Below are 24981 nucleotides of genomic sequence, written 5' to 3' on the forward strand. Positions count from 1 at the left end.
GTCAATCTTAATACATTTGGTTCCCAGAGTGTACATCCCACAGAGGGTAACAAGGTGGTATTTCCAGTCTGAGGTTTTAAAGAAGTGATGAGCAATGTCCACAGTGAAATCATTGTTTGTGCCTCACCTGTCCGCAGTCATTTTGGTTGGCGTGTGGCATTCAGCGTTCATGGACGAAAGGGAAATCATGGATACTTGCCGGTAGGATCTCAGCATGGACCTCGGTCGGCTTGTCCGCTTGTCATCAACATCGGGCTACACGACAAATTCAGGGAAGAATTCAGGGGTGAGAAGTCAAAGGTTGCGTTATAGGTCAGCCTTGGTACATTGTCACACCTGAGTCAGAATGTCTAATCCAGGCTGACTCCCCTGGTGCAGTAGTGAGGGAGTGCGGCACTGCCAAAGTCACCGTCTTTCAGACAAATCTTTAAACCCAGGGCTCCGATGCCCTGTCAGTTGGATGGGAAAGATCCCACGGCCTTCTTCAATGAAGAAGAGGGGAGGGTTCCCCCAGTATCCTGGCCAATTTTCATCTCTCAACGAACGCCCCCAAAAAAAAGATTATCAGGTCATTTATCTCCTTGCTGCTTGTAGGACCTTGCTGTGTGCAAACTGGCAACACTTATTGCCAGAAAGTCAGGGAACGGGATTTTCCAGCCGTGCTCGCCCCAAAGCCATAAGATCTCGTCTGAGGTCAATGGACCTCTGCACGGTCTGTGTCCCACCCGCTACAATTCCTGTGGCGGGAGGGATGACAAAATTCTGCCCAGGGGCTTTTATTGAGAAACAATCCTTAATTTTCTCCATGCTGCACTGGTGGATATGCTGACTTTTTAATGAGACTTAAAGCAAATCCCTATTCAGGCGGATGTTAAAGATCCTACAGCACTATTTCAATAAAGGACAGGAAGTTATGGCAACTGGCCAACATTCACCTCTCAACTAACATCAACAAAGAAAGTATGAACTACTTAGCTATTGTGCGCTGATTTATTTCTTCTAACATTCATAAACTACTCCTTTCCCTGCTGTGCTAATAAAATCCGCCGTACTCTTGTCTCTGGGTCACAAGATTTCATGTCCAATTCCCCCCACTCCAGCGCAGGAGTGCAAAACTAAAGCTGACACTCCAGTGCAGTACAGTGGGAGTGCTGCATGGTTGAAGGTGCCATCTTTAGGATAAAAAGTCACACCAAGGCCTTATCTGCCTACCTGGCCGGAATTAAAAAATTCCAAGTCACTATTTTGAAGAAGAGCAGGGGAATTATCCCCGGTGTCCTGGCTAGTATTTATACATTGATCAACATCACAAAAGCGGATTATTTGGTTACTGACACATGACTGTGGGTGTTTGCTGCGTGCAAATTGACCACTGCATTGTTACAGCATTGAAAGGACTTCGCTGACTGTAAAACGCTTTGAGATGCCCAGTGGTGGTGAAAAGAGTTATCTAAATGCAAAGTCTTTCTTTTCTTAAGTTGGTTACAAATCGAGGGGTCTCACCCAGATCAATAACTTTTGGGGAAACTCACCTCAGGCTGGTCATAACACTGTGAATCGGCGGCCCAGTATTGGAGGAGCGGGGTGGGGGGGGGGGGCGGGGGGGGGGGGGGGGGGGGGGGTTGGAGCGGGAGATAGAAACCTCCAGGGTCAGAGAGGGGAAACAGCTCTCTCCCTGCACACTCCCACCTTCCCCCCCCCCCCCCACCCCCCGCAACACATCAGTGTACACATTAAAGGAACACAAAGGGAACCCAAGTATCTTGATCCCAGTTCACTTACCAGCTCCCTTAACCCATACTCCTTCTGTACTTTCATCTTTAACTGTTTGAAACATTCTTCCATCCGGTCGTGGAAAGGCCGAAGATCATCCAGCACTCTTTTCCCGTGAAGTTTTATTCCTCTTTCAAGCAGTGGGACCTTGTGAAGAGCAAGAGCGGAAAATACTTAGCACGTTGCTGTTCAAAATGCAGCAGAAGGAATGAGTGCAGTCCCAGCCCTCCTGCCCTGTTCTCTGACTGGCAGTGGGATATTGAGTGAAAGGCCAACTGAGGCAACTGGGGTATAGGTGATACAGGCAAGGCCATGTCTATTGGCCATCCCTACTTTCCCTGGGGCAGTGATTTTCATTGCGGAGATCACTGGGTCAAAACCCTGGAACTCCTTCCTAACAGCACTGTGGATGTACCTACACCAGATGGTCTGCGGGGTGTTTTAAGTTTTAGGTTTATTCATTAGGGTCACCAGTAGGCTTACACTGCAATGAAGTTACTGTGAAAATCCCCTAGTTACCACACTCCAGCGCCTGTTCGGGTACACTGAAGGAGAATTTAGCATGGCCCAACGCACCTAACCAGCACGTCTTTCGGAGTGTGGGAGGAAACCGGAGTACCCAGAGGAAACCCATGCAGACACGGGGAGAACGTGCAGACTCCGCAGAGACAGTGACCCAAGCCGGGAACTGAACCTGGGTCCCTGACGCTGTGAGGCAACAGTGCTAACCACTGTGCCACCATGCTGCCCAAGGGGTTCAAGAATATGGCATGCCGCCCCTTGTCAAGGGCAATTAGGGATGGGTGATAAATGCTAGTCTCACCAGTGATGCCCACAGCCCATGTCAGAATAAAAGAACGTGATAGTTTGGACCACTTAGTTGTCCTAAGATGTTGGCCTTCATCGTAGATGGGGCCCATGGCGTGAAGTGGTGTTCACCATTTACATAAATGGATTTGGACTCAGGAATTAGGAGGAATGTGCAGTTGAAGCAAAAACACCAGCATGATTTGTGTATTTCTGCGTTGTAACTCCTCTGTTAGTGAACAAGTTGGGTTTTTACTGACAATCTGACAGTTTTGTTGGACATTTTATTTTGTGTGGTCTGACCCCCACAAATCACTACAATTTCACAACCTTCCTTGATGAGACTTGATTCCAACACCTTGGTGAGCCATCCCAACACCAGAACCACTGGGTTGCCAGCATTTATTGCCCATTCTTAATTGCCCCTTGAAACAGGTGAGTGGCCTGCATTTCAGAGGACATTTACTACATTGTTTCATGGGGTCAAATTCCAGATTTTTATTGAATTCAGATTCTACCATCTGCCCTGCTGGGATTCAAACCCAGGTCCCCAGAGCATTACCGTGGGTCCCTGGATTCCTAGCCCAGCAACAATACCACTGCACCACCACCTCCCCGATGCCTTAGTACTGTAACCTTCGAGCGAGAGATCGGTTAGGATTGAGACTGAATGGACCAACAGACTAATCTGCAAAAACTACTTTTAATCCTGAAGAATAGAAGGGCAAACTGCAATCATTGACTGCCACCTAGTGGAGTATGGCTGCAGTGCAGCACATTATTGTGGGGGGCAATGGCAGGACAATTTTCAACTTTGATGATGTTCAAATACAGGCCTAAAATTTAAAAATTAGCAAATCTGAGAGGCACGTCCTGTGGAATCATCCACGAGACCATTTAGCGTGAGCCAGTCAGCCAATACTGCAGCCGGAATTTTACCGCCTTGCCCACCCCGGGCGAACGGAATTCTCCACTGGCCTCGGGTGAGATTTTACAAGCCTCGCCCGAGTGAGGTCATAAAATCCCGCTGCGTGTCCATTTAGGAAAATTATTTTTTGCTAATGTGATTAGATTCCAATGGAAATATTCACCAAGGTCTCCAGAGCCAGGCGCTGCACAGATGTAACGCCAATTGCCTGACCTGTGTTCAGGAAGCGATGATTAACATCCAGAGCACACTGGCAACCAATCCAGGGGACAGATCATTTAAAACAAAACTGTGCTTTTTTTCCCCTTTGTTCTTTGAACATTTTAGTTTATTAATTATACAAATATTTATATTCTGAAAAAAGAAGCTATTCGATGTAACATAAAAGAAGATATCCAAACAGTTGGCAACCCTTAGTTACCTATTTATGCCCTGGTCATACTGGGTTGGTTGAGGATTCCATTCTTAATCACCTCATTTCAATTGGACACCAGATTTACACAGCAATTTTTGAACGTAATCTATCCAGAGTGTGTATTGGGTTGGGAATTCTATATGGAAAGTGGATATGGGGTTGGGAATTCTATATGGAAAGTGGATATGGGGTTGGGAACTCCATATAGAGAAACATAGAACATAGAAAATAGGAGTATGGGTAGGCCATTTGGCCCTTCAAACCTGCTCTGCCATTCATTATGAGCATGGCTGATCATTCAACTCTATACTCTGTTCCTGCTTTCCCTCCATATTCTTTGATCCCAAGAGCTACATCACTCCTTTTTGAAAACATACAATAATTGGCCTCAACTGCTTTCTGTGGTAGAGAATTCCACAGGCTCACCACTCTCTGGGTGAAGAAATTTCTCCTCATCTCCTAAGTGGTTTACCTCATATCTTTAGGCTGTGACCACTGGTATTGGATTCCCCGCCATCGGGAACACCCTTCCTCATCTACCCAGTCTAGTCCTGTAGAATTTTATAAGTTTCTATGAGATCCCTCCTCATTCTTCTGATCTCGAGCAAAAATAATCCTAACCAACTCAATCTCTCCCCATATGTCAGTCCTGCCATCATAGGAATCAGTCTGGTAAACATTCACTGCACTCCCTGTATAGCAAGAACATCCTTCCTCAGATAAGGAGACCAAAACTGCGCATAGTATTCCAAGTGCAAACTTATCAAGACCTTGTATAATTTCAGCAAGACATCCTTGCTCCTGTACTTGAATCCTCTTGCTATGAAGGCCAACATTTGCCTTCCTCACTGTCTGCTGCACCTACATGCTGACTTTCAGTGACTGGTGTACGATGACACATTCCCCTCTCTCAATTTATAGCCATTCAGATAATAATCTGCTTTCCTGTTTTTGCCACCACAGTGGATAAACTCACATTTATCCACACTATACTGCATCGGCCATGCATTTGCTCACTCACTCAACTTGTCCAAATCACACTGAAGCATCTCTGCATCCTCCTCACAGCTCATCCTCCCACCCAGCTTTGTGTCATTTGCAAATTTGAAGATATTACATTTTGTTCCCTCATCTAAATCATTAATATATATTGTGAATAGCTGGGGTCCCAGCACTGATCCCTACGGTATCCCTCTAGTTACTGCCTGCCCTTTGGAAAATGACCCATTTATTCCTAGTCTTTGTTTTCTGTCTGCCAACCATTTTTCCTTCTATCACAATACATTACCCCCAGTCTCATGTGCTTTAATTTTACATGCTAACTTCTTATGTGGGACTTTGTTGAAAACCTTCCAAAAAGTCAAAATAAACCATATCCACTGGCTCCCCCTCATCAACTTTATTAGTTACTTCCTCGAAGAATTCCAGTAGATTTGTCAAGCATGATTTCCCTTTCGTAAATCGACACTGACTCTATCCAATACTGCCACTGTTTCCCAAATACTCTGCTATTAAATCTTTTATATTGGACTCTAGCTTTTTCCCCACTACCAATGTCAGACTGACTGGTCTATAATTTCCTGTTTACTCTCTACCTCCCTTTTGAAATCGTGGGGTTACATTAGATAATTTCCAAACTGTAGGGACTTTTCCAGAGTCTGTAGAATCTTGAAAGATGACCACCAATGGCATCCACTATTTCTAGGACCACTTCCTTAAATACCCTGGGATGTAGATTCTCAGGCCTTGGGGTTTATCGGCTTTGAATCCCATCAATTTCCCCACACCATTTCCCGACTAAAAATGTTTCTTTCAGTTCTTCCCTCTCACTAAACCAAGTGTTCCCCAACATTTCTGGCATGTTATTTGTGTCCTTCTTCGTGAAGCCAGAACCAAAGTATTTATTTGATTGGTCAGCCAATTCTTTGTTCCTCATTATAAATTCCCCTAATTCTGACTGTAATCTTAGTATTTCTGATCTACATTTATCTTTACCAATCTTTTTCTCATAGAAATCATAGAAACGCTACAGTGCAGAAAGAGGCCATCTGGCCCATCGAGTCTGCACCGACCACAGTCCCACCCAGGCCCTACCCCCTTATCCCGACACATTTACCCACTAATCCCTCTAACCTGTGCATCTCAGGACACTAATTGGGCAATTTTAGCATGGCCAATCAACCTAACCTGAACATCTTTAGACTGTGGGAGGAAACCGGAGCACCCGGAGGAAACCCACGCAGACACGAGGAGAATGTGCAAACTCCACACAGACAGTGACCCAAGCCGGGAATCGAACCCAGGTGCCTGGAACTGTGAAGCAGCAGCGCTAACCACTGTGCTTCTCTTCACATATCTATAGAAACTTTTACAGTCAGTTTTTAATGTTCCCCACAAGCTCACTCCATACTCTATTTTGCCCTTCTTAATCAATCCCTTTGCCCTCCTTTGTTAAATTCTAAACTCCTTCCAATCCACAGGTCTGTTGTTTTTTCTAATCAATTTGTATTTTTCTTCATTGGATCTAATAGTATCTCTAATTTCCCCGGTAAGCTATGGTTTGGCCACCTTTCCCATTTAACTTTTGCACTAGACAGGAATAAACAATTGTTACACCCAAGTACTCTTTGAATGTTTGTCATTGCCTATCCATCATCATGCATTTTAAGTAATGTTCCCCAATCTGTTATAGCCAACTCACGCCCCATATCATCATAGATTCCTTTATTTAGATTCAGGACCCTAGTCTCAGAAATAACAAATGTCACTTTCCATCTTGCTGAGTAATTCTATCATATTATGGTCGCTCAACCCCAAGGGGCCTCTCGCAACTAGATTGCCAATTATTCTTTTCCCATTACATAATCGCCAGTCTAGGATGGCCTGTTCTCTAATTGGTTCTTCAATGTATTTGTCCAGAAAATCATCCCACACACACTCCAGGAATTCCTCCTCTAAGGCATTGTTACTAATTTGATTTGCCCAATCTATATGTAGATTAAATTCACCCATAATTACAGATGTTCCTTAATTGCATGTGTCTCTAATTTCCTGTTTAATGCCATTCCCAACATCACCACTACAGTTTGAGTGTCTATATACAACCCCCGCTAATGTTTTAGTTGGGGTTTCTCAGCTCTACGCATAAAAATCCACATTGTTGGAGCTAATATCTTTCCTCACTATTACTTTAATTTAATCTTTAAGCAGCAATGCAACCCCACACCTTTTCCTTTTTGTCTCTCCGTCCTAAAGAGTTAAAAGTTGAAGTTTATTTATTAGTCACAAGTAAACTTGCATTCACACTGTAATGAAGTGACTGTGAAAATCCCCTAGTCATCACACTCCAGCGCCTGTTCGGGTACACTTAGGGAGAATTTAGCATGGCCAATTCACCTAACCTGCACATCTTTGGACTGTGGGAAGAAACTGGAGCACCTGGAGGAAACCCACATAAACACAGGGAGAACATGCAAACTCCACACGGACAGTGACCCAAGCCGGGAATTGAACCCAGGTCCCTGGTGCTGTGAGGCAGCAGTGCTAACCACTGTGCCGCCCCTGACTGAATAGCCCTGGATAATCAGTTCCCATACCTGGAAATCCTGCAGCCATGTCTCTGTAATCCTGACTGTATCATACCCATTCACATCTATTCATTCATCTATTATATTGAGAATGCTCCATACATTAAGGCACAAAGCCTTAAGGTTAGGCTTTTTATCATTACTTGTCCCATTCCCATTATTTTTCACTGAGGCCCTGTTTGACTCTCACTCTTGATTTCTCTGCCTATTACTTTTCTTGTTCTCCTTTCTGTCTTTTGTTCTTGTCTGTGTTTCCTCCTCCTCTAACTCCTTACGTAGGTTCCCACATGCCTGCCATTTTAGTCTGAACCCTCTCCAACCACTCTATCAAATGTGCATGGATTTGGGAATTCTACAAGGGGAGTGTATATGAAGTTGGGAATTCTATATAGAGGCTGTGAATCGGTTTGGGGATTCTATAAGGAGAAATCATATGTGTTTTGGGATTCGATATGGAGAGTGTGAATGAGTTTGGGGATTCTCTATGGCGAGTGTATATGGGGTTGGGTATTTTATATGGAGAGTGTATATGGGTTGTGGATTGTATACGGAGAGTGTCTATGGGTTTGTGAGTTCTATATTGAGAGTATATATGGATTTGGGGATTCTAAATGGGGAGTATGGATGGGTTTGGGATTCTATATGGAGAATGTACATGGAGTTCAATCCTGATAATGGAGTTCAATCCTGATAAATGCGAAGTGATGCATTTTGGTGGGAATAATGTAGGGAGGAGCTACACGATAAATGGAAGAACCATAAAGGGTGTAGAGACGCAGAGGGACCTGGGTGTGCAAGTCCACAGATCTTTGAAGGTGACGTCACAGGTGGAGAAGGTGGTGAAGAAGGCATATGGCATGCTTGCCTTTATAGGACGGGGCATAGAGTATAAAAGTTGGGGTCTGATGTTGCAGATGTATAGAACGTTGGTTCGGCCGCATTTGGAATACTGCGTCCAGTTCTGGTCGCCACACTACCAGAAGGACGTGGAGGCTTTGGAGAGAGTACAGAGGAGGTTTACCAGGATGTTGCCTGGTATGGAGGGGCTTGGTTATGAGGAGAGATTGGGGAAACTGGGGTTGTTCTCCTTGGAAAGACGGAGGATGAGGAGAGACTTAATAGAGGTGTATAAAATTATGAAAGGCATAGATAGGGTGAACGGTGGGAAGCTTTTCCCCGGGTCGGTGGTGACGTTCACGAGGGGTCATAGGTTCAAGGTGAAGGGGGGGAGGTTTAACACAGATATCAGAAGGACATATTTCACACAGAGGGTCGTGGGGGCCTGGAATGTGTTGCCGGGCAAAGTGGTGGAGGCGGACACACTGGGAACGTTTAAGACTTATCTAGACAGCTATATGAACGGAGTGGGAATGGAGGGATACAAAAGAGTGGTCTAGTTTGGACCAGGGAGCGGCGCGGGCTAATTGTTCCTTGTTTCTCGTTTCAAGGCTTCATTCTATGATCATCTTGCTGGTGCCAGTACAGAGCGAGACTGCGGATAGTTGGGAACCTGTCTCGGGGGCAGGGAATTCATATGGTGTTCGTGGAAGTGGAAATGACTAGGGTTGGGAAGCATTTTCCGATCAGGGCCATTGTGATCTCCTGGACTCGTTTCGATCGCCTCAGGGGGTCGGAGAGGAGTTTCCCAGATTTTTTTTCCCCCATATTGGCCCTGGGGTTTTTCACTCTGGGTTTTCGCCTCTCCCTGGAGATCACATGGTCTGGAATGGGGGGGTGGGGGTGAGTTAATAGGTTGTAATGAACAAAGCATCGTAGCTGTGAGGGACAGCTCGGTGGATAGGATATTGGTATGTAGATAGGCTGGAAAATTGGGCGGGGATCCTGGATTCAGGATTCAATCCTGGACCGGGGAGCGGCGCGGGCTTGGAGGGCCGAAGGGCCTGTTCCTGTGCTGTATTGTTCTTTGTTCTTTGTTCTTTGTATTGAGGAGTCTATATGGAGAGTTGAAAAGATTTGGGGATCCCATGTGAAGAGTGTGAATAGGTTTGCAGATTTTGTATTGAATTGGAAACTCTATATGAAAAGTATCAACTGGTTTAGGGATTGTATATGGAGAGTGTGAATTGGTTCAGTGATTGTATATGAAGAATATGAACTGGTTCAGGGATTGTATATGGAGAGTGGGAATTGGTTCTGCGATTGTATATGGAGAGTGGGAATTGGTTCTGCGATTGTATATAGAGAGTGTGAACTGGTTCAGGGACTGTATATGGAGAGTGTGAACTGGCTTAGAGATTGTATATTCAGAATATGAACTGGTTCAGGGATTGTATATGGAGAATGTGAACTGGTTTAGCGATTATATATGGAGAGTGTGAATGGATTTGGGGATTCTATATGGAAAGTGTATATGGGATTGAGGATTCTATATGGAGAGTGTGAATAAAATTGGGGACCGCATATGGAGAATGTGGATGGGTTTGGGGATTCTATATTGAGTTGGGAACTCTATATAGAGAGTGTGAACTTGTTCAGGGATAGTATATGGAGAGTGTGAACTGTTTCAGGAATTGTATATGGAGAGTGTGAACTGGTTTAGGGATTGTCATAGAGTCATACAGCATGGAAAAGGCCCTTCGGCCCATCAAATCTGCACCAACAATATCTACCATTAAAGTCGCGCTAATCCCATTTTTCTGCACTTGTCCCATATCCTTGAATGTTAAGTGAATCTAATGCCTGGGAACCAGTTTAAGCTAGATTTCTAATTAAATCATTGTAGCTGCAAACAGCCATGTTTTAAAACTAAAACTAAAACTCATCTTCTTCCAACCCAAAGAGCAACTTTTAGTTAATTGTGAAATTCAAGAAGACTAGACTTCAGAAAAAATGTATATGGAGAGTGTGTATGGATGGGGGTGTTGTGATTCTATATGGAGAGTGTATCTATGTGCTTGGGTGTTAAGATTCCGAATAGTGTTTGTGAATTGCTTTGGGGATTCTATATAGAAAGCAAGTCTGAATGGGATGGGGATTGTATATGGAGAATGTAAATGGGTTTGGGATTTTTGATTCTGTACAGTCTGTGATCAAAGTTTTGTTCTTACCTGCCAAGCTATGAGATCCTTGAGATGAGTCAGTTTGTCCCAGTCTCCTGGGTGCTCTTGTGAATAAGCCTCTGTGAAGAAAGCCTGAAAACATTGAACAATTAAACACAAGAGTTAAGGCCAAACATCCTGTTCTGCATAAATAATTGCCCTGACTGACAGCCAGAGATAAAGTGTCTGCAATTTGTTTTTGTTCAAACTGCCAATTTGTTGGCATTTCTCTCTCAGAAAGAAAATAAACCAAGTCTTTTTTAAAAATTTCGGACAGCAGAAAAAAAATCTTAAAATGTAAAGCAGAAAGAATAATTCTCAAGCTGCATAATAAAGGATCGTGTTCGACTAAATTCACCAAATGCCCCTGAATATTAAATAGAATCATAGAATCCCTACAGTGCAGATGGAGGCCATTCGGCCCATCGAGTCTGTACCGACCACAATCTGAACCAGGCCCTATTCCCATAACCCATGCATTTACCCTAGCTAGTCTCCCTGACACTAAGGGGCAATTTAGCATGGCCAATCCACCTAACCCGCACATTCAAATCCATGACCCATTGCAGATTAAAACAAATGTGAACTGATTCAGGGATTGTATATGGAGAAACAATGCTTGTGGGTCTCCTATGTATTTCTTACCCCAGAAAACCGTTGTGTCTTTAGCGCTTGTATCTCCCATTCGAGCCTTTCAGATATTTATGGATTATTTCTTCCAACATTTGTGAATCAATGTTGGATATTACTAAAAGTTAAACTACGCTGTAATTACTTGCTTTCTCATATCCTCAATTTACTAGCAGGGTCAATGCTAAATTGGTTCATTTTTGGTTGTGCCAGCTTTGTTTTTGTCAATGTGTTGACCGGCTTTCATTGTTCTTCCAGGGCTAGTCTTGTGTAAGAGGTGAAGGTTTAGTTTTAATTAGCTAGGTGCCTCAGACTAGATATATTGTACCAGCAGTGACATCCCTCTAATCCTCCATTCACAACTAACTTCCTGACCAATCCGTGTCACATGATTTCAGTCCCATTAATAGTACCTGATCCCTGAACGTTAATGGGACATCTGATGTTACTCTATTGATTTTTTAAATATTACCACTATAATTTATCATCTATAACAGGATCTTATTCTCTATTTAATAGGAAATAAATTATTGCTGCAATGCCCTCATCAGTTGCTTTCTGTATAACAGCATTATGTGTGACCTATGAGGCCACATCAAGAAAATAAACATTTCAGTCCAGCTGTTAAACAGTATGGGAAACAAAAAGAGAAAATGCTGGAAAATCTCAGCAAGTCTGGCAGCATCTGTAAGGAGAGAAAAAAGCTGACGTTTCGAGTCCAGATGACCCTTTGTCAAAGCTAGGTTGTTAACAGTATGCCTGTGTGTGTTTTTGGATTCACTCTGTGGTAAAATAAAATTCATGAAATGTTGGCCGGATCGTCAACATTCCAACAAGAATTTACTATTTCCACGATCATATAAGTTCTTTCCAAATATTGTAAAGAATCAAAATTAAAATAGATAAGCAATATGTCTATATGGAATCTGTGTTTTTGTCACTAGTTCAGCACTGATGATTAATATCACACTGAATCAGTATGGGTATATGATCTTACACTGCCACAGAAGGTGTATATTCTCTTAATAAAGTACAGGTGCATAACTCCACACTCATAGTATTCAGTGTATGATCCCACACTGATGCCGCTGAAGTGTGCAGGAATGCTAGCCTAATGTGATCACAGATAGGTCTGATGGGGAGTATCTTCCACTCTCAGTTTCGGGGGTGGGAATGACAGCGGGAACAGAAAATCCAGCAGGAATTCCAAAATGGCTTTAATGCTGACGGGTTTTACCCGATTGTCCCTGCTAGTGGCATAACGGGAATCCTGACTTTTAAATCCCATTTAAATGCATTTTTCATATCATCATCAGGGCTTTATCAAGGTACCACCAATCCCCCTGCCTGATTGTCCATTTACATCAGTGTGAATCACGATAGGTCCCCTATGATGAGTAGAACCCTGGGGAATAGAACCTTCCGGAGGTGCACAGGTAAGTACAGCCCCGGGAGGACAGGGTCATGCCCAGGCAATCCGCTGGCACTGCCCCCAGGCAGAGCCCCAGCATTGCCCCCTGGTATTGCCCCCGGTACCGTCCCCTGGTACTGGCACTGGCCACTGGCACTGGCCTGACACTGCCCCCAGACACTGCCCAGGCATTGCCCCTGACTGCCCCAGCACTGCACCCTGGCACTGTCCCCTGGCACTGCCCCCAGTCTTTTAAAAACCTAAGTTGCTGGTGTTGTGAGCTCAATCGATGCATGCCATTGTTTTTCACCAAGAGGCTCACAATACAGCAGAGAAAGTCGAACTTGGAGCCGGCAGCTTCCACCACCTTGTTTTTCCCTCCCGCTGCGCCACTCTGCCAAATAATGAGAAACTTCCACCCCTTAAACCTGTCTCTGTTTTCACCCCCCACTCCCCAACCTTCATCGAAGCTCCTTTTCTGGACTGGACCCTGTCAGAATTACCTCCTGATCTGGTTTTGTTGAAGGCAGAAATAATAAATCGTTGTCTCCTTTACCTTCTCGTATTTAGCAAATCCACCCATAACCGCAGGATCCACAATACCATTGAGCAGCATCGAGAGAGGATTGATGGGAAGATGGTCATCCCCCTTGTACTGGCTAATCAAGGTGAGGATCTTTTCATTGGTCTTCTGCATTGTCTCAATCGCATTTTCCAGCGGGCTGATAGAGCTCTGTAATGAGAAAAATGAATCAATGATGGAGTTTCACTCTTGACGTGAGGGAACTTGGACTCTGTGAAATTAAGGTGTAGAGGGATCAGGTGGGAAAGTAGAGTTGAAGTCAATGATCAGCCATGAGCTTATTGAACGATAGAGCAGGCTCGGGGAGGGTGGTATATGCTTACTCCTACTTTCACATTTAATGGACTTATGACTCACTCAGGAGGAAATCATTTTGCGCCCTTTAGTACTGGGAAACCATGTTGCAAGTTGTACAGCTCTCAAAGGGGCTGTCAAACTCCTCACCTCAGTGCATCAATAAACTGTGTAGAGTAGAGCTTGGACATAGAGACCAGGAGGGATTCCCTATTTGAGAGCTGTATTGAACTTTACTGACCATCACTAAGGGTGGCTCGATAGCACCACTGCAGAATGCTCCAGCAAAGTCCTGAGGAATTTATTAGCCAGACTGAGCCTGCAACAGATGGGAAGGCAACTAATGAGAGGAAAAAAATATTTGACCTCAGCTTCACCAGTCTACAGAGGTATCTGTCCATGACAGTATTGGTAGGAGTGACTATCCCATAGTTCTCGTTGGCACAAAGTCCCATCTTCACACCTCCATCATGTTGTGTGGCATTAACACTGTGTTAAATGGGATAGATTCAGAACAGATCTAAAAGCTCAAAACTGAGGCACTATGGACCATCAGCTGCAGCAGAATTGTATACAACCACAGGGTAAATGTATGGGGTTATGGGGATAGGGCCTGGGTGGGATTGTGGTTGGTGCGGACTCGATGGCCGAATGGACTCCTTCTGCACTGTAGGATTCTATGATTTGCAACCTCATGAGCTGCATATCGCTCATGCTGCCATTACTATCAAACAAGGGTAACAAACCTGGTTCAATGGGGAATACAGGTGAGCACACCAAAAGCAGCACCAAGCACACCTCAAAATGATGAAACTACAACACAGGACTGTGTGCATGATGTGGCCAAATGCGCCACCTAAAATGGTGATTTGTAAAGCACTCTGGGACAATTGGGCAAGAACTAAAACGACAGGCTACAGCCTAAAAGACAGAGATAAACAGGCTGCAACTCAGACGACTGAATACACAGGAAATAGGCCATCCCAAAGACAATGGACACTTTCTGGTCAAACATACTTGTTTACCTTACCTCCCTCCCAAATAAGGGGTTATGTGACCTATGTGCCTCCAGCACCTACAGGCATGGCCGTTGGGTACACACCCAGAGATCGGTGTGGCAGCACCTGATTAGACTCTTATCGATCAGGGTGATCAAGCCCTGATCGATTGATTGACAAGAATCAGGAGACCGCCCTAAAAGGACACAAAACCAGGGAGGGATAAAAGCTTCTGCACAACAGAAACTCTCTCTCTCTCTCTCTCTGACCCCACGAACGAGCTACAACAACGGTGACCGTCGCCAGCAACGACCAGCATGAGGAGAGCCACCACGCCCGAGAAGGAAGTAAGACCAGAGCCAGAGTGCCAGACCAGACCAAAGGACCAGGCTACGCAGAGGACGACCGAGACCAGCGCACAGATAAAGGCCAATATCTGCTTGGGTACTTGCCAGTCACGCAAAGTTAAGTAAAGGTCTTGTATTGGACCTGAACTTTAGTATTTTCTGTAAGATAACTTATTGTTGGTTGGGTGGGTGATTATTGATTGTGTGTTTTAAATAAATATTGGTTGTACTAACAAGACGTCTCCCTGCAGTTCTTTGTCCACCGTATACGGGTTAAAACAGACTGTGCGGCAGGCACAACAATTGGCGACTCCGCCGGGACATCGACAAGAAGTAACTTCGTTGCTCCGATATCGAATCCTGCTGAATCTATATTGAACGATTATTTAAAACTCAGAGCCAAACTCCTTATTGGACAAACAACTGCTTTCGGGAAATTGTTTATTGTGCATGTATTGTTACTAACAAGGAGGATAGGGTAAACTCTGTAGGTTTGCATTAGAATCCGGAGGGATTAGGACCGGAGCATAGCCCAAAGCCGTACCCACAGTCCGATCGACTCCCTACCCCTTGTCGTTGAATATAGAATGGCAGGAAACAGCACAGAGACAGAGAGGTGTCCCATATGGGAAACAAAAATCAGGGAATTTATTGAGAAGAAAGGGTGGCCCCTATGGGTAGAATCTTGTGCCAATACTGAGATGGGACCGGGATCCCTAGGGCAGAAGTATTGGGATGATCTAAGGAAAGTTCAGGGAAAACGGGCAGTCAAATGTGAGAAAGCAACTGCCATTGTGAGCTGCTTAGGACAGCTGCTAGGAACAGAAAAGGAATTAAACACAGTTTGTAAGGAACTGGAGGAATCGAAGCAGACACAGGAGGAAAAGGAGGAGGAGATTAAGAAACTAAAGGAACAGCAGCAGGAGAGGATAGAACAATTAAGAACCGAAAAGGACACAGAAGTAGATGAGTTAAAGAGAACCAACCAGGCAAATTTATTACATCTGGGCAATTTTCAAACCCAGTATGAGAGAGCCTACCAAGATGCCCAGTGCACTGTCTTGGCCAAAGGTGAAGCCGAGCAGGCAGTAACACAATTGGAAGCTCAGTGCGCTGACCTGCAGGCAGTAATAAAAGCGCTACATCAAGTCAGTAAAGAACAGAGACAGGCAACCACTGGCCACTCCAAATACCAGCAAGAAATTTCACAGCTGGAATCCCTATTATTGGTTCAAAACGGATTTATGTGTACCTTCGGGACAGTAGAGGAAGAGGAGATAGAGAATGCGGATTGGGGAGAGTTAAAGGAGAATGCTAGACTTTACGTTATGCAAACCGAGGATTGGGGTCCACCACCATCTTTCCCAGGGGAAGTCATACCCACCGGGCCCCCAGATTTGCCTCCAGTGCCGATGCACCCAGTGACGACTGAACATCGGGTAGGAGAGTCTCAGGGCCCAGCTGTTACAGACACAACCCCGTTTACGGTGGCACAATTGGCCGAAATCACAAATAAAATCACAACCTTTGAGCCATTGGCTGATCCACACAGTTTCTTTGAGGATGTCAGGCAGCAGAAGATAATGCATGGGCTAGATGAAAGGGAAGAAGTGAAGCTGATAGTCATGTGCTTAAGCAAGTCTGTACGGTCTGCCCTGCCAGCCCCTCAAAATGTCGGTGAAGGAACCTTAAACGAAATTAAGGAAGCGATATTGACCGTGGTAGGGTTTAATAAAGGGGATCCTGTAGATGGGTTAAATAAATGTAGACAGAGGAAAGGGGAACATCCGACTGCCTTTGCCAGTTGTTTATGGATCCACTTCACGGGAGTATGTGGGGAATTAGATCGGGCTAGATTAAATGAGGCTGATTCATCCAAATGGGTTAGGACATTAGTCTCGCACACCACAGAGGAAGGCAAGAAAGCCTGCGCTAATTTTGACACAGTAAGAGTTTTAACAACACCAGGTTAAAGTCCAACAGGTTTATTTGGTAGCAAATACCATTAGCTTTCGGAGCGCTGCTCCTTCGTCTGATGGAGTGGAAATGTGCTCTCAAACAGGGCACAGAGACACAAAAATCAAGTTACAGAATACTGATTCGAATGCAAATCCCTACAACCAGCCAGATCTTAAAGATACAGACAATGTGGGTGGAGGGAGCATTAAGCACAGGTTAAAGAGATGTGTATTGTCTCCAGAAAGGACAGCCTGCAAGTCCAGGAGGCAAGCTGTGGGGGTTACTGATAATGTGACATAAATCCAACATCCCGGTTTAGGCCGTCCTCATGTGTGCGGAACTTGGCTATCAGTTTCTGCTCAGCGACTCTGCGCTGTCGTGTGTCGTGAAGGCCGCCTTGGAGAACGCTTACCTGAAGATCAGAGGCTAATTTTGACCCCGCAGAGACCACATACAATGAAGCATGGGTTCTCAGATGCTTAGCCCGAGTCTGGGAACAGGAAGTTCAGGGAGCCTCAATGTCACGGTCAGAAAGGGAGGTGAGAATGCTTCCGTTGAGGGCTAGCCAGGGTCCAGTATGGAGAAACGAGGGCAGAGGGGATCACCAACACCCAGAAAGGTGCAGTTCCATCTTACACAGCAGCCCCGGGGAGAGATAGAGGGACATATTTTAACTGCGGGCAGCCAGGACACTTCACCCGAGACTGTAGGAGACCCCCACCACATACACGGTCCCCAAGACCACCGGCTCCACCAGTTAGGCCAGCTCCTAGAGCTTCACACACTCAAGTGCGCAGCAATCCCTTCACCATAACTGAAGCAGGAAAGTTGTTTGTCGGCGGCTTGAACTTCAACACAGACGAGCAGTCCCTGGAAGAGGTTTTCGCCAAGTACGGGCAGATCCCTGAGGTGAAAGTGATTAAAGACAAAGACACCATGGCGTCCCGTGGCTTCAGCTTCATCACTTTCAAAAACCCAGAGAACGCCAGGGACGCACTGCAGGCGATGAATGGAAAATCCCTCGATGGGCACCAGATCCGGGTGGGTCATGCCAAGAATAGATGTGGAGGCGGCCGCAGATATGGTCGAGGCGGCTGTAGCGGCGGCTACAGTATCAGTGGCCGCAGGAGAGGAGCAGGAGGTGGCTATTGGGATAGTGACAGGAAAGGCGGCTATAATGGCAGAGGCCGGTACGATATGGGAGACTGGGATAGCTATTCGGGTGGGTACAAGGGCCAAGGTGGATACTGCTATGGTGGTGGTGGTGGTTACGGAGGCCGCTCACACAGGGACTAAGACTGATCACAGCAAGAGAAGCATTTCTGCCAGATTCAGGATCAACCTCCCACCTTGTACCTAAAATAGCTCCTGGAACTGCAGAAAGCAGTATCTGATGAAATTTGATTTGTCTTTATGTTAAAATGCTATTTTCACCATGATTAATCTTGTTATCCAATTGTTGACTCGGTTGGCTCTTTATGGGGATTGAACATTTCTTTAAATAAAAGCTGTGTGACTTTTAATGAATTTAAATGTCTTCACTTGGAAAATTGGCATGGAACGTCTGTCGAGGGATTGAGACCGCAAATTGAATATTGCCAGCAATGTACCCAGTTACTTTTGAGTTATTTTCCTTGCCACCAAAAAGTAATGAAAGATTTCCCTACACAGCAGCCTTTTCATGTAACTTATTGCAAGATTCTTTGAAAGCAAACTGGTGGTCTTTTGTTTTAAATAAATATTGGTTGTACGAACAAGACGTCTACTCGCAGTTCTTTGTCCACCGTATAAGGGTTAAAACAGACTGTGCGGCAGGCACAACAATGACAAACATGGGAGTACTCTCCACTTGCCTGGATGAGTGCAGCTCCAACAACACTCAAGAAGCTTCACACCATCTAGGACCAAGCAGCCTGCTTCAGCATTCCATTTGCCCCCACCTTAAATCCCTCTACCACCAACCCCCAGTGGTGGCAGTGTGTGCAAGTTACAAGAGGCACCGCAGCATCTTACCAAGCTCCTTCACCACTGAGAACAGCAGGGTAAGAGACACATATGAACACCATCACCTTCAAGTTGCCCTCTAAGTAAACATCAACCTGACTTGAAAATATATTTCTACTGTCGCTGAGGTAAAATCCTGGAATCCCTCCCTAAAAGCACTGTGGGTATACCTATACCGCATGGGCTACAGCAGTTTGAGAAGGCAGCTCACCATCTCCTTCTCAAGGGTAATTAGGGATGGGCAATAAATGCTGGCCTAGCTAGTGACCCTTCCATTCCATGGAAGAATAAAAACAGAATTAACTGACCTGAATTCAGTACATTACAGTTGAGTTCAGAACCATAGGCTGCTGAGAATCAAAGGAATTTTAAGGTGAGATGCCATAAATGTGTAAACTGAAGAGAGGGACTAACACAGGCATTACTTATTGTCCAGACCATCTGGTGTAAGTTTGCAGGAACAAATCTTTCAGCTCTACAACATCAAAATGGAGAAGCCCCATATTTCTAACATGAAGTCCAAGTAAAAAGTCTCCCATGTCCATATTGGTGTTTTGGGAATCTTAGAATCCTAGAGCACAAAGGATGCCATTCAGCCTATCATTTCTGTGCATGACCTTTGAAAAAGCAGTTGCGGTTAGTCCCACTCGCTACTTTTTTCTGTACCCTGTGAGCTCCTGACCGCCAAGTGGCTGTCCAACTTCCTTTTAAAATTATTTATAGAATTGGTTTCCACTTTTTTGGGTAGATCATTCCAGGTTCTGACAGCTCTCTGTCTGAAAAATGTTCTCTTCATCATTCCTCTTGATCTTTTGCCAATACTTTTAAATCTATGGCCTCTGCTTACTGACTCACTCACCACAGGAAATAGATTTTTCCCTCTCTTTCTCATCATGCTGAAAATCTCTATTAGGTCATCTGTTATCTCTCCTGATCTAATCTCTCTTTGTAACTGAAGTCCCTCATCCCAGATACCATCTTCGTTAACCTACTCTGCACCTCTTCTGAAGCCTGACATCTTTCCATAGGTTTTGAGCTCAGAATTTTCCGCAATACTCCAGCTGACGCCTACCCTGTGATTAGAATGTTTTAGCCTGATCTATATGCTTTCATATTCTATGCATATATTTATAAACCCAAGTAAATCATATGTTTATTAACCACCTGAACAATTTATGGATAGACGGCCCCTTTCGTAGATGGGTCAATAACCAGTGGGCATAGGTTTCTGGTCAGTAGCAGGAGATTTAGAGGGATTTGAGGAAAATGTTTTGCACCCAGAGGGTGGTGGGAATCTGGAACTCACTGTCTGAAAGGATGGTAGAGGCAGTAACCCTCATAACATTTCAGAAGCATTTAGATGAGCACTTGAAATGCTGTGGCATATAAGGTTATGGACCCAGTGCTGGAAAATGGGATTCGAATACATAGATGCTTGATAGCCAGTACAAAAACAATGGCCAAAGGGCCTCTTTCTGTGCGATCTTACCAGCTCGTCCCACCAGTCGATGGGTAGGGCGAGCCGGTAAGATTGCGCAAGATGCGAAAAATCGGATTCGTGCACGGTTTCTCGTCTCTCGCAATCTTACCCGGCCTAGATTTCCAGCAAGGTCAGCCTTATGCATATTATAATATTTGAATCTATTTAAATAGTGATTCAAATGTTATTAGTGAGCCCGGGACGCTATCTCCTGGGCTCACTTGCCTCAGCGACCTTTCATTCCTCTAATTTACAGATAATACCCTACTCAATCTCTCTTCATTGGACAGTCCATTCATCTCAGCAGTCAATATAGTGAAGCTTTTTGCATCCCTTCATGGCAAGTATATCCTTCCTTAGGTAGAGATTGAAGCTGTGCTGTGTTATTCAGGTGAGCTGGATAATTTCAGCAATGCTTCACTCTTACGCTCTAATCTCCTACCAATTAAGGCAAATGTACCATTTACATTCATAATATCTTGCTGTACTTGCATATTCACAATCCTATACAGACAGTCCTGTGTGTATGGTCACGTGATTACAGTACTGGTGTTTTCTTTCTCATGGGCACGCTGGCATGCTTGGGTTCAAACGACAGCTCATTGCGAGTCATTTCTGTTTGATTTTGGGGACTCTGCAGTTACCGGTTGTGTGTGGAACTTCCTATCAAAGCACAAAGGATTGGAGTCCCAGCAGCGCACATTGGGAATACGTTAGCATCACGCTGAGAGATTTTGTACTCACAGTGGAACTGGAATTGACTTCAAACCAACGCAGGATTCCAGGTAATTTATAAGCTGTGACAAATGTTGTCCTCTCAATCCACATTGACTGTAAGACATAAATAAATGGATTTAACTAGATAAACAAATGTTGTGTTCTCAAATTATGACGATATGATCTTTGTCTTGACAGTATGATGCACACACACATTGTCCATGTACCAGCAATGGGCTAATAAAGGAGGACAAACAGGGCTTCTTCTACTGTAGGCCATGAAATAGCAACAGAGGGGAACCAGTGATATAAAGAGAAGAGACATGGTGCATTTAGGAGTGAAGCAATTTGACTTTCAATGGAATATAGAAATGTTTTATTTTTGTTTCACCCCGATGACAGCTCCAAAAACGTTTTTGAAAAATTATTATTGCATGACCAGCTGCCCCTGGTAGCGTGGAGGAGAGAATTTTTCTCTCTCCTTCTCCATTTGCAATGCTTAGTGCTCAGTATTTAATCTTACCAGTCACACTGCAAAGAAAGGTTACTCTTCTGCCTGAATAATTATAACCCTTGCTGTTCTCTCCATTCTAGATTAATAAATTAAATATGTATCTTACAGCAAATTCATTGTCTGGGTCCACTGTTCCCTTCCGGACTGGCCGTGAGTACTGGAACTTCTGCACGTAATTTGCTTTGTAGAAGCTGGGAAGTCAAAGACACAAAATGACTTGCACAATGACATACAGATCATATTGCAACATACAGCTAAACGTGTGATCCCCTCTCGCTTAACTAGGTGGCTTAGTTTTATGAATATATGGGTCATCAGATCAATTTAACCATAACTGGACCCCTAGTACAAGGGTAAGTACAGTGAATGTTGGCTACTCATCCTGTTACCCCTTTCGTGTAGGGGTGGGCATTGTGAATGGATGTATTTACCCAGTAGGGATAATTACAGTGAATAGAGGTAATTGTTGATTAGCTTTTTAGTGTGGAGGTAAGAACAATGAATGGGGGTATTTATCCATTACCCATTTAGTGTAGGGTTTAGTAGAGTAAATTGGGATATTCATTCATTTGCCCCTTTTTGTGGGGGTCAATACAGCGAATGTGGGCATTTGCTGATTACTCCTTTAGTCTCGGGGTAAAGATAACGAATTAGACATCTACCCGTCAAACCTTTGAGGAGGACTGGACAGTTTTATATTGGGCAGAAGGACATGATTGGCATGATTGGCAGGGAATGGGTGAATTTTGTGGAATAGAGGTTGTGGCGCAGAACTTTAATTGAGGAAATTAACAAGGAAGGGTAGAGTTCACAACAGGGTAGTTTTTAAATGGGCCAATTCAGGACTGGGCTTCTCAGAGCAAGGAGGGTCTCCTGTTCATTGTTGTCTTATCGTGTTGCCAGATGGACTGAGTACAAGGAGAGTCACAAGGCAGGGAAGCAAGTAAATGCCTATGAAGTTTATCAACAGGATCAGATCCACTTTTCAGCCTATCAGCTCCAAAGCCAGAAACCATGACAAAATCTGATGACAATGGAAAACTCATCATGCTGAAAATCATAACAATGAAAAATCATGACAGGTTAATGTTAATCATTATTTTAAAACACTACTCTAATTCTACATTTATACTGCGGCTGGAGAGCTGCTGTCTCCAATTCAGATGGTGTGTTGTTGTTGTTGTTCAACCCCATCCAAACAAGTTCATTGCTGAGACTAATACAGGAATTAAACAACAGAGCATGTACACCAGCTATCTATCTGGAGACAGAGCGATGAGCCTTAAGAACAGCGGAGTTGGTCAACTGTAATATTAACCTGTCGAAAATTAATGGTTTCTATAGCTGAGATGCTTTTGTGGCTGGAAACTGCTTCACTAATTTTCTGTTATGACAATGGGGCAGCGAGCTCACATCAATAACCGAGGTCACTGCAATACTGGGTGCTTGAACACAAAATCTTCCAGTGGTTTACAGGGAGGATAGGGGGGCGGGAGCCAGGGCAGCTGGGTACTGGGGGCAGGGGAAAGGGAAGTGGCAATTGGAAAGAACAAGTGTGTGGCTTTTTCAAAGCAGGAGGATTTGATAAAATGGAAGAATTTAGGAGAGGGACTTCCAGAGAGATGGGGAGCAGTGGGTGATAAAGACACAACACAGAACCTGTCTGTATCTGATTGCTGTGTCCATCTCCAAGTGTGATAAAGGTACCAGTCTCCCTTTCTCTATAGATTGTACCAGTAAAGCACTACCAGTGAAAATACCTACACCATTCAGCATTTTGATATATGTACTGCTGACCATATTGATACCTGTTTTGCTCCCCGAGGGTGACTATCCCAGTCCATACCTGTACAATTGTACCACTATCCCAGTATCAATACCTGTCCCACTCTCCCAGTGCCAATACCTGTACCATTATCCCAGTGTCGATACCTGTACCACTCTCCCGGTGTCGATATCTGTACCACTATCCCAGTGTCAAAAAATGTACCACTCTCCCAGTGTCAATACCTGTACCACTATCCCAGTGTCAATAAATGTACCACTCTCCCAGTGTCAATACCTGTACCACTATCCCAGTGTCAATACCTGTACCACCCTCCCGGTGTCGATATCTGTACCACTATCCCAGTGTCAAAAAATGTACCACTCTCCCAGTGTCAATACCTGTACCACTATCCCAGTGTCAATAAATGTACCACTCTCCCAGTGTCAATACCTGTACCACTATCCCAGTGTCAATACCAGTCCCACTCTCCCAGTGTCAATACCTGTACAACCCTCCCGGTGTCGATACCTGTACCACTCCCAGTGTCTATACCAGTCCCACTCTCCCAGTGTCGATACCTGTACAACTCTTCCAGTGTTGATACCTGTATCACTATCCCAGTGTCAATACCTGTACCACTATCCTAGTGTCAATACCCGTACAACCCTTCCAGTGTCGATACCTGTACCACTTCTCAGTGTCAATACCTGTACAACCTTCCAATGTCAATATCTGTACAACCCTTCCAGTGTCGATACCTATACCACCTTCTCACTGTCAATACCTGTACAACCTTCCGTGTCAATACCTGTGCAACCTTCCAGTGTCAATATCTGTACAACCCTTCCAGTGTCGATACCTGTACCACTTCTCAGTGTCAATACCTGTACAACCTTCTCAGTGTCAATACCTGTACAACCTTCCACTGTCAATACCATTACAACCCTCCCAGTGTCAATACCTGTACAACAATCCAGTGTTGATACCTGCATCACTATCCCAATGTCAATACCTGTACCACCCTCCCAGTGTCAATACCTGTATAACCCTTCCAGTGTCGATACCTGTACCATCCTCCCAGTGTCAATACCTGTACATCCCTTCCAGTGTCAATGTCTGTACCACCCTCCCAGTGTCGATACCTGTACGACCCTCCCAGTGTCGATGTCTGTACCACTATCCCAGTGTCAATACCTGTACCACCCTCCCAGTGTTGATACCTGTATCACGCTCCCTGTGTCGATACCTGTACCACCCACCCAGTGTCGATACTTGTACCATTCTCCCAGTGTCAATACCTGTACCACCCTCCCAGTGTTGATTCCTGTACCACTCTCCTTGTGTCAATAGCTGTATCACCCACCTGGTGTCGATACTTGTACCACTCTCCCAGTGTCGATACCTGTACCACTATCCCAATGTCGATACCCGTACTACTCAGTGTCAATACACAGATTGTTTAGAATCATAGAATCCCTACAGTGCAGAAGGAGCCCATTCGGCCTATCAGGCCTGCACCGACCACAATCCCCACCCACGCTCAATCCCCGTAACCCCACGCATTTATTCCCCTAATCCCCCTGACACTAAGGGGTAAGTGAGCATGGCCATTCAACCTCTTTGGACTGTGGGAGGAAACCGGAGTACCCGGAGGAAACTCACGCAGACACAGGGAGAATGTGCAAACTCTACACAGACAGTCACCCG

General features: G+C 44.7%; 1 protein-coding gene and 1 pseudogene across 1 annotated transcript in view; one reads left to right on the forward strand and one right to left on the reverse strand.

Annotated features, from left to right (window-relative positions):
• The window catches only part of LOC144505239 (dedicator of cytokinesis protein 2-like), a 618318-nt gene that overhangs the window by 14779 nt on the left and 578558 nt on the right, over window positions 1-24981 (reverse strand). Inside the window, exons 43-48 of the mRNA XM_078231263.1 lie at window positions 21613-21697; window positions 21020-21106; window positions 13167-13343; window positions 10579-10662; window positions 1783-1920; window positions 128-255 (exon numbers count right to left, since the gene is read on the reverse strand). Of these exons, the coding sequence (XP_078087389.1) occupies window positions 128-255; window positions 1783-1920; window positions 10579-10662; window positions 13167-13343; window positions 21020-21106; window positions 21613-21697 (699 nt within the window). The remainder of the gene's footprint in view (window positions 1-127; window positions 256-1782; window positions 1921-10578; window positions 10663-13166; window positions 13344-21019; window positions 21107-21612; window positions 21698-24981) is intronic.
• LOC144505573 (RNA-binding protein 3 pseudogene) lies at window positions 17255-18087 on the forward strand (annotated as a pseudogene).

This window comes from Mustelus asterias, chromosome 16, assembly GCF_964213995.1.
Source record: "Mustelus asterias chromosome 16, sMusAst1.hap1.1, whole genome shotgun sequence".
In the NCBI taxonomy this organism is placed as follows: Eukaryota; Metazoa; Chordata; class Chondrichthyes; order Carcharhiniformes; family Triakidae; genus Mustelus; species Mustelus asterias.